The sequence below is a fragment of the Genypterus blacodes genome, unplaced genomic scaffold (genome assembly GCF_046128005.1).
Source record: "Genypterus blacodes isolate CSIRO-AG114 ecotype Tasmania unplaced genomic scaffold, CSIRO-AGI_Gbla_v1 ptg000208l_1, whole genome shotgun sequence".
NCBI classification, from domain to species: Eukaryota; Metazoa; Chordata; class Actinopteri; order Ophidiiformes; family Ophidiidae; genus Genypterus; species Genypterus blacodes.
Window position 1 is genome coordinate 17,501 of NW_027467007.1, and position 10,000 is coordinate 27,500.

The 10,000-nt window shown below is 49.0% G+C and overlaps 2 protein-coding genes across 2 annotated transcripts in view; one reads left to right on the top strand and one right to left on the bottom strand.

Moving 5' to 3' along the window:
- Positions 1–2,451, top strand: part of nhsb (Nance-Horan syndrome b (congenital cataracts and dental anomalies)) — an 11,720-nt gene extending 9,269 nt beyond the window's left edge. Inside the window, 3 exon segments of the mRNA XM_076169558.1 lie at positions 1–1,405; positions 1,523–1,664; positions 1,809–2,451. The exon segment at positions 1–1,405 is cut by the window's left edge and continues 65 nt beyond it. Of these exon segments, the coding sequence (XP_076025673.1) occupies positions 1–1,405; positions 1,523–1,664; positions 1,809–2,451 (2,190 nt within the window).
- Positions 2,452–6,910: 4,459 nt separating this feature from the next.
- The window catches only part of LOC143015538 (polycomb protein SCMH1-like), a 12,530-nt gene continuing 9,440 nt past the window's right edge, over positions 6,911–10,000 (bottom strand). The window contains exons 9-13 of the mRNA XM_076169549.1: positions 9,913–10,000; positions 9,111–9,281; positions 8,340–8,564; positions 8,098–8,252; positions 6,911–7,996 (exon numbers count right to left, since the gene is read on the bottom strand). The exon at positions 9,913–10,000 is cut by the window's right edge and continues 119 nt beyond it. Coding sequence (XP_076025664.1) covers positions 7,871–7,996; positions 8,098–8,252; positions 8,340–8,564; positions 9,111–9,281; positions 9,913–10,000 — 765 coding nt within the window. The 3' untranslated portion in view covers positions 6,911–7,870. The remainder of the gene's footprint in view (positions 7,997–8,097; positions 8,253–8,339; positions 8,565–9,110; positions 9,282–9,912) is intronic.

Below are 10,000 nucleotides of genomic sequence, written 5' to 3' on the forward strand. Positions count from 1 at the left end.
CGGGCAGCCAGCCCCCCTCTGCCACCTGGAGACTTCAAACTGGGCTCCCCTGAGAAGCTAGCAGGTCTGGCCTCCCCATCCAGCGGTTACTCCAGTCAGTCTGAGACACCCACGTCCACCTTGCCCTCATCTTCGGCTGCATTCTTTCCAGGACCTCTGTCTCCCACGACGGGCAAGAGGAAGCCCAAAGTGCCGGAAAGGAAGTCCTCTCTCTCTTCGCTGCAGCACTTCCCCAGAGACGGAGCTTCCATTTGCTCCGGCTACAAGAGAGACCCAGACTTCCCCCCTCCGCCCTCTCAGCTGGACCTCAACATGCTTCACAGCGGTCACAGCAGACACACGCTCTCCCACCGGACGTACCATATGCACACCCTCCACCACAGCAAACACAGAGTCACCTCCGTTTTAGCGACTGGAGCAAAGTCTTTCGCCTACGAGGGATCCAACACCAACGCCCCAATGTCACACTCCATTCCCTCGATTCCGAGCTCCAATCTTTTGACCATAACGCCGGCTGCTCTTCGCTCTGTGCAGCTTCATCCTATAAGCCAATCCACTGACAGCTCCACCGCCACAGACCAGGAAACATCGAGTGGATCTGAGACCGCTACCAGACCCAAATGTGCTCCTAGCGGTTCCACACTGGCTCCGCCTCCAATCCACACCAGGCCTCCGCCGCCTCGTAGACCTCCTCCTCAGAGACCTCAGGCTCAGGACCACGCTTCGTCCCCTGAACATTCCCCGCTGCCTCCCCCCGGCCGCCACCCTGACGGGCCTCCGTCCTACGAGAGCCTCCTTCTCAGACAGGACCGCTACGGACCTGGAACCTTCTGGGCCATGACAGCCTTCAGATCCCGAATGGAAGCGCCCTTGTCGGAACCTGAAGACAGTTCTCCCCTGCATCGACCCGTCCCGCGTGCCCCCCACCCGTCGCCCGTGGATCTACACACACACATCCAGTCCCACACCGAGTTCAGAGGCCTCGCGCACTCTCACGCAAACTCTGAGTTTCGGGTCTTGGGGGAGCGCTCGTTCTCCCAGGATGATGACGACGACGAAGACGAGGAGGAAGAAGAGGAAGAGCAGGTGAAGGAGCTGCCAAGGGCTCCTTCTGCCAGAGCTGGCGTGCGATCAGACCACCCACCGCCCCCCGCTTATGATTTTGCCGGGGCGTCCCACTCAGACTCAGGTCCCTGGGCTAGTCCAGTCAAAGTGCCTGGAACCTCAGCGGAGTCATCGCATCCTTATCTAATCAGCGATGCACGGAGAGGAGGACACATAGAGGAGGAAGAAGAGGAGGAAGTGACATCAGGTGCTACCAGAAGTGCCCATTATCTTCATCAGCAGCTGCATGACAGCAAAGACGACTCCACCACTCCAGACACTGAGGATTACTTCAGCAAAGGTGAGATCTGCGACAGAAAACAAGAATATACTGTATATTTATTTACGTTTCTAGAGACTCAGCTACTGTTGTGTGATGTAATCCGCTCTAAGCTTCATTGATCAGCTGACATGTGAGGGATGTTGTGTGCTGCAGATTCCACACCCAGTGACAACTCGCTTTCCCCTCTGACGGATGACACCAAAGGGGATGATGACATACTTATGACATCACCCAATAAGATGCGCACCACCGAGGACCTGTTTGCCATGATACACAGGTACCGTCAACACAACACTACAGGTCTTCCCCTGTGTCTCCGGGGGGATTTTCTGGTCTTGTCTTTCATGAGGAATTTATGTTGTCCAACCCTGTCCTTCATCCATCCTTCATCCGTCCATCTTCTGTTGTCTTCGTCCCTCAGGTCAAAGAGAAAAGTCCTGGGCCGCAAAGATTCAGGAGACTTGAACATGAAGTCCCGTCTCTGTCCCCCGCCCACAGTGATCCCCACCAGCGTCACCACCAACGTTATCCCACCCGCCCCTCCTCTCAGCAACCCCGTCACCTTAGCTGCCGCCGCCACCGCCGCCGGGTCCCAACGCGCCCCTGTGCCCATCTACCGCAGCGCCAAGAAGTCCAGCACCTCCAACGAAGAGTTCAAGCTCCTGCTGCTGAAGAAAGGCAGCAGGTCAGATTCCAGCTACCGCATGTCAGCCACAGAGATCCTGAAGAGTCCCATCACCCCCAAGAACCCCGGGGACGCCCTGCAGGAGGGGCCCATCAGGCAGGCGGAGGAGCCCCTCACCGCCGCCCAGGAGCCCACCGTCTCTGGCTTTGAGCCCATCCAGATCCCGGGCCTGTTTCCACGGGCCAACGCTGAGAGTTTCACCCCCAAAACTCTGCCCCTGTCAGCCGCATCACGACAGGGCCGCTCTAGGATCCCCCCGGTGGCCAACAGCAGTCGCTACAGCACACGTAGCCGCCTTTACACAGCCCCCATGCAAGCCATCTCTGAGGGGGAGACAGAGAACTCGGACGGGAGCCCCCACGATGACCGATCGTCTTAAAAACACCCGATGACAAACATGTGCTATTCTATCACAAATGGCCCCTAGAGACTTCTACTTTTATAATCCTGGGTCGGTAAAAGAGGATGATGTAATGTTGGATCTCACCATGTGGACAAAGTGTTCTGAGACACTGAATCATTACGGGACACTTAGGAGAAGATAAACCTATATACAGTATTATCAAAAGAATCGCTCCCTGTTACTTAAAAGAGCAAAACATAAGACTTATTTTGATTGAACTCTTTTTTATAAACAGTATCTCCTAAATGTTTGGTGAATTATGATGGAGAAAGACATTTTTGTGGTGTGTGAACATCCAGCGTGTGCATGAACACACACACACACACACACACACACACTGACCTTTCTACCTGTTGTGTCTCAGTGTGACTGGCAGCGTGTCTGACAAACTGCTTTCTTAGGAAAATGAAAATTGTTTGAAAAAATTTTAATATTCTCTTTTAACCTTTGGAGCCCAAAGCAGCGGCCGGACTCTGCGGAGTCTTAACTCGATATTCCTGCCAACGAGCGAGGGTGGTTTGATTGTGGATGTTACTAACAACATTATCTCAACACAGCAGCGACTTATCTACGTCCATCTGTCCACCTGGCCAGAAGAGTATATCACACAGAGCCAATCATATATTTCTTCACATAATTATATCCAAAAAGGTAACATGATGCATGTATTTTTGTAACACGGCGCCTCAGAACACGATGATGGGAGTTTCACCATGTTGCATGATCCTGTATGGAAACGCCCCCCCGCCCCCCCCCCCGGATCCTGGTTTCTGTCGACATCCTGTGGTTCTTTGGCTTCTAAGAGTGATGAATCTTTCACTGTGAAAGGTTGTTGTGATATTTGATCCACGTAGAGTTTGGTATCTGAGAGCGGAGCGAGCAGATACCAAACTCCTGTTGCCGGGGCCCATCTGTCAAAGCTACAGGCTCGTTTTGGACAATCGCACAGTGGCCTTTCTGTACCAGAGGGACACGTGGACCTGAGCCATGTTCCCCACCAGATTACAATCACAGATGTATTTATACCAACCTTGATATCTAGTATGTTTAGACTGGTGAAAGCTATTCCAGCTGCTGGCCAGCCGCGCTGTGCTGACTCTAAAAGGGGAAACGGTGCATTTTAAAGCAACGACGACGACGGTGAAAAGGCTTTAGAAGGTCCTCAATCGGTTTGAACTGAGGTCGATGTTGGAAACGTCTCCAAACGCAGACCTCGCTTTTGCACTTCACGATTCTTCAAGAATATTCCTTGAAAAAGAAAATATATCTTATAATGAAATTGCATATGTATATTTGTACTGAATATAAAGTCATATCTATATAATGAAAAAAGAGGAGCAGAAGTTTTATAGGCAGTCAACCTGAGTGTAGCAGAGAAGAACAGGTCTCAATGACAACATGACAAACTCACGACTCTTAACAATACACACACTGTTCTCTCCTTGTTGCCTCTCCTTCCTTTGCACTGACCCAGTAGCATAAGACAGGTGGAAGCTCAACTCAGCAGCTGGTGGACTTCATGAGTGTCACCTTCATATCACAAGAGGAGGAAAGACAGGAGATAGGATGAGGAAAGGACACCATCAGTGTAGTGTCCAGTGTGCAAGCAAAGCCAAGTGGACAGTTTGACCTCTCACCTGCCTGCCAGAAGCAAACACACACACACACACATCTTTCTTACATTCAGAGACCAGGACTTCAATAGAAACCATTCACTGTATTCTGTGAATACCTCAGCAAGCATATTACTGTTTAACTGTAAATGACATGTACAGATAGATAGATAGATAGATAGATAGATAGATGGATAGATAGATAGATTAATCAGAAACCACAAATGTTTGATACTCAGCGAATCTGACTTGCAGAACTGACACTGTGTAAGATGGAGAGAGCAAAAAGCTGTGAACTGATTGTTAGAATTTTACATCCATCACACTCACACGGCTGAAGCGCACTTCCTGTTCCTGTTCATTGTTTTATTTGTTGTATTTTCTATCGCATGCAATAAGTGAAGAAAAAAAAAGAAGAAGAAAAGCAAAAGACAACAGCATCTCATTCTCTTTGATCTAAAGGACGTCTCTCATTACACGAAAAAAAAGAAACTAGACTTTCAGTTCTACTGTCCGGTTCAGTGGTGTGTTCTATAGATGTACAAACTGTCTGGCTGGTTCTGTTCTGTATAGTGGTGATCACACACACTCTCACACACACACACACAGGGGTTTATCTGGTACTGTATATCTACTCACTGGACAATCATACGTTCATCAGACTGTAAAGAGAAGAAGCCTGAACACTGAGCGACAGCCTGTGAAGCTGGAGTGAGAGATACGAGTACATATCTGAACAAACCTGTTTAGAATCAGAGAACAACGGGGATAACATGTACAAATCAAAAAATAACTAAGATATCCAGAATGAGCCAAAAGCTAGAAGAGGAGAGGAGAGAAGAGAAAGATGCTGTCTTTAGTTTGGACCCACAAAGTATTTAATTCTAATGAACAATAAATATAAATGAATCTTTAAGGTTGTTGAATGAAGCTGCAATGTGACTCTGTGAGAAGCAGTCATGCTGTTGATTTGTTTAGTGTGATTCTTTTCCGTACTCTCCCTGTCGTTGTTGTTGTCGTTCGGGTTTCTAAAGACCGTTTTCCTTTTGTTCCACACGTTGTGGATAAATGTTTTAAGCAGACAACTTGATTTAAACACACAGATTCTACTTTCTCCTTCTAAAACCTCAGTCATCAGCAGTTTGGGCAGCAAACCCATCATGTGTTTCCTGTGTCAACCTTTTGTCCTTTGACCTGTTTCCACTGAGAACTTTGCCATAAAGAGACAACAACCACAGGATTTATTTTTTTCTCCAAAGGTGTACAGTATGGAATAACACTAAACAGACTTTAAAATATGTGGCGGAGAACAAAAAAATACAAAAGTTGAAGAGACAGTGTCTATTTAAAAAGAAGAAGAAGAAGCTCCAGGTTAGCTAGCTAGCTAAACTAGCTAGAAACTTCACAGATTTGAATCACTTTTGTATTTTTGTATAAACATGTAAATAGGTTTTTAATGAAAAAATGTTGCAAATTCTTTCTTTTGTAAAATAAACCAATAAATAAAAATCAAATAAAAACAAAAAAAGAAATGTTTTTTCAAAGTTTACATGCTGAATTCCAGGCCTTTGTATATTTTGGAGCTGTGCAACAAACTTCAGTCTTGTATTTATTTTTGGGGGGATTATAACATTGTGAAAATATCATTATTCTATATCTGATTCATTTGAACAGCTCGTCGGGCTGCTTAGTAACTGTGCATAGAAAAAAAGACAATAAATGTGATTGCGTTGAAACGGAAACGGCCTTTGGTGTGGCACTTCATTTCCTGTCCAGACCACCTGCACTGAACGATCTCTCCACCAGAGGGCGGTGATGTTCTGCTTGGGAGTTGGTGCCGTCTTTATCTCGTCACTGAATTCAACACAAACACACGCAAACCTGTTCAAGATGACGTCTAAAATAACACACACACGCGCGCACACACGCACGCAGACACACACTCTCAGTTTGGACTCAACTGATGAAAGATGTGACCCACACACACACAGACACACGCCACAGAGACGTGACGGAGCGTCCAGCAGGTGGCGCTGTGAGCTGTGGCTGTATTTCCTATCCCAGCCTGAACACAACACGGCTCATTGATGGAGCAGAAGAGTGGCAGGAGCCTGAATGAGACGTTTGTCTGGAGCGGCTGGTGAAGCTTTACAACGAGCTGAACTCTGGAACAAAGACTCCTACTGGGCTGTCAGTCTCTCTGAGTGAGACATCCATGATCCCCTGACCTGCCAACACACACACACACACACACACACAAACTCAGATGATATAAACAGATGTTTAATAGAGTGATGATTATCAAACATATTAAACAAACATTTTGGGGGATTACAGTAAAAAGTTGTATGCATACACACACACACACACACACACACACACATGTAACGCAGTGGAGTGATAGAGGCAGAAGACACACACACACAGCTAGCTGGTGTGTGTTCCCTCCACGATGCGGCCGTGAACACAGAATGCTCAGGACGTCACACACAACCTGAGATCAACATTAAAGCAAGACAGTTTCAAGTATCGACCTTTGACCTCTGCAGCAAAATAAGAAATGAAATGTTCAGAAACGAGTGAGAGACACAAAGACAGGAAGGTGCTGATCCTCAGCCTCCTGTGGGACGCGACCTGAACACTCAAGGCACAACAGAAACTAAATGATGACACGGACCAATCAGACGCTTTGTTACAAAATCATATCAAAACAAAACCTGGACTATTTACAGAACAGCTCCTCCATTATCACTTTAACTTCCTGTACAGCAATGACCTTTATTTTACCATCAGCACTTACAGTATTCCAGTCGTGTGTGTGTGTGTGTGTGTGTGTGTGTGTGTGTGTGTGTGTGTGTGTGTGTGTGCTTGATAGTGAGAGTGTCAAAGCCTAATACAATCACAGAGCTGAGTCTGAGTCAGCGCTCGTACCGATTATCTTCCAGCACAGCACAGAGCACAGCACAGAGACTGATAGAGGAGAGGGAGAGTGATTATCTACATGTGAGTGACAGCCGCCAATCAAATCTGTGACGCTCTCTACATACATATACACAGAGTGATGTCACCACAGCACATTCAGAGAGGAGCGTTTGATACAGAGACCCTCCCATGCCTGTGTGAGCCGCTCCGGGTGATCACACTCACGATGTGTGTGTGTGTGTGACCTCAAAGCGTCTGTCTGTCCCTCTGTCTGTCTGTCTGTCAGAGGAGTGAGCGCTTAGAGAGTCTGTGGATCGCTGCCAGCACCTGAAGTCTGTCTAAAACTGTCCTGACCTCCAGTGTCCATCCTGGAACTGTGACAGAACAACGGAGAGCTGCACCGTGTGTGTGTGTGTGTGTGTGTGTGTGTGTGTGTGTGTGTGTTTAAAAGAGGTAAAAAGGTAAGACCGTGGCTCGTTCCCAGTTGTTGACCATCATGAGGCGAACAGAGACAAACGTCAATAGAACTCAGTGATGCATTCAGGGACCAGCGTGAAAATGAATCACACTGCATCTGTCGGTACATTTACACACACAACGCAAAAAGTACCAGAGTAGAGAACTGGAGCGAGTGAAGTAAAAGACCAGGCGTCCATCAGAGCGCTCTGTGGGTAAATGCCACGCGTCCGTTTGTTCCGTTTGCCTTCATTAAAGCCCCTGAAGAAGAAGATTTGTTGCCTTAATGCAGCAGAATGAAAGTTTTAAAATGCATGTAAACAAACTCAGGGAAGTTAAAATGATTCAGCAACTAAAACAAAACCATCTTCCCTGTGTGTGTGTGTGTGTGTGTGTGTGTGCCTCTATTGTTTGGTCTGCTTCAGCTTCTCGATGTGGTGACACAGTTTCAGCGCCGGGCCGAGCTTCAGTCCCATGTACTTCATGATGACGTCGCTGCGCAGCAGCATCAACGCCTTCCCGTCGATCTCCTGCAGAGACACGAGCGAGCGGGATGAGCAGGGTCAGCAGGAGAGCAGAGTACACACACACACACACACCACCTGCAGCTCCTGTGTGACTGAATACTTACGTGTTTCCTGAAGAGGTCCACATGCGGCCCCAGAGTTTGTGGATCCGCCTCCTGGACGAACCGAATGACGTCATCCACCGACCAGGAGGACGCGTCATTGCCTGAAGTCTCCTTGTCCTGTGTCACATGGTCTGGGCCGGTGGTGGAGCTCGCTGCTGGAGAGGGACGGGGAAAGAGATTATCCACCCATCAATCAATCAATCGATCAATCCCTCCCTCCGTCCATCTGGACCCGTCCCTACCCTCCACTCGTCTGTGCAGGCGCTTCTGTCCCAGCTCTGCGGGGTTGGAGGTCACTCTGCGTAGGGGCGGGGGGGGCGTGTGCGTGTGTCCAGAGTAGTACGGCCGCTCTGTCTGCGTCCCTCTGTAGTCAGGCGTGGCGTGGAGGGGGCGGGCGCCGGGCGTGGAGTCCTTCGCCGAGTCGTCGTTGTTGTTGGACAGGCCGTTCTCAGTGTGGGACATCGGCTCTGAGAGAGAGAGAGAGAGAGACAGAGAGAGAGAGAGAGAGAGAGAGAGAGAGAGAGAGAGAGAGAGAGAGAGAGACACAGACATAGACAGAGAGAGAGACAGAGAACTCTAGTTAACCTCTGACCTTTGACAGTTGTGCAGTTGTGAATAAGATCCCTTTAAGATCCATATAAGATAGTCAGACGTTCATTTTGGACAGAATGTCCCTCCTAAACAGCTGATATGAAAGGGAACACACACACACACACACACACACACACACACACACAAATACACACACACAGACAGCAGGTAATCAGAGAAAGAGGAAGTCTGTGGTCTGCTGTCAGTTGAACACATTGTGGCTGCTGGTTTATTTTCATCATCACGTCATTTACTATGTTTACACACACACACACACACACACACACACACACACACACACACTCTTACACACATCTGACACATCGGGTCAAACTTAGCTGAAGGAAATGACATTAGTTCAATACGTGAGGTGGAGTGTGTGTGTGTGTGTGTGTGTGTGTGTGTGTGTGTGTGAGGCCCACCTGACTTGGTCCTGTCGTAGAGGTGTGGCTTGCTGAAGGGGCTGAAGGGCTGCGAGCTGAAGAGGCTGTCGCTCTCCAGACGCTGGCACAGATTCTCCAGGAAGCGCAGCACCGACGAGGCGCTGGAGGCCGACGGCAGCTTCACGTAACGGATCCCGTGTTCTGACCGCACTGGGGGGACAAACACACACGCCATGAGTCTACCAGCGTACACACACACACACACACACACAGGCATGCATACAGGAGGAAGGAAACCCAGCAGATGGTTTGGGGTCCCCCCCCCCCCTCACACACACACACACACACACACACACACACACAATACAGCCGCTCACCCAAGCCAAGCCTGCACAAATCCACAAATTAAAACCTTCTATCTCCCCCTCAGCAGCAGCCACACCCACCCTCTGCACTGCAGGCCCCCCAGGGAGACCCAAACCCCCCCCCCTCTACACACACACACTCACACACTCACACACTCACACACACACCCCAAACCAGGTTAGATGCACATGTCACTTCTTATTACAGACACGACGCTCACATCAGCTGCTGCCACGGGCACCTTTACCCCCCCCCCCCTTTCTTTCATTCACAAACACACTCACACTCACACAAAGGCGACTAATATTCACTGCCTGTGTGTGTGTGTGTGTGCCCGTGTGTGTGCTTGAACCAATTTCCCCGTGCTGATTGTCTATCCAGGGGATTCTATCACGCGTTGGAGCTGCTGCCTCTGCTTTAAAGGAGTCCTGTAGTCTGGCTGTGTGTGTGTGTGTGTGTGTGTGTGTGTGTGTACCTCTGATGACCTCTCCCCCTGTGTGTGACTGGCTCTGGAGGAAGGCCAGCAGCACAGAGGGCTGGTAGGTGCAGTCCACGCAGGCCTG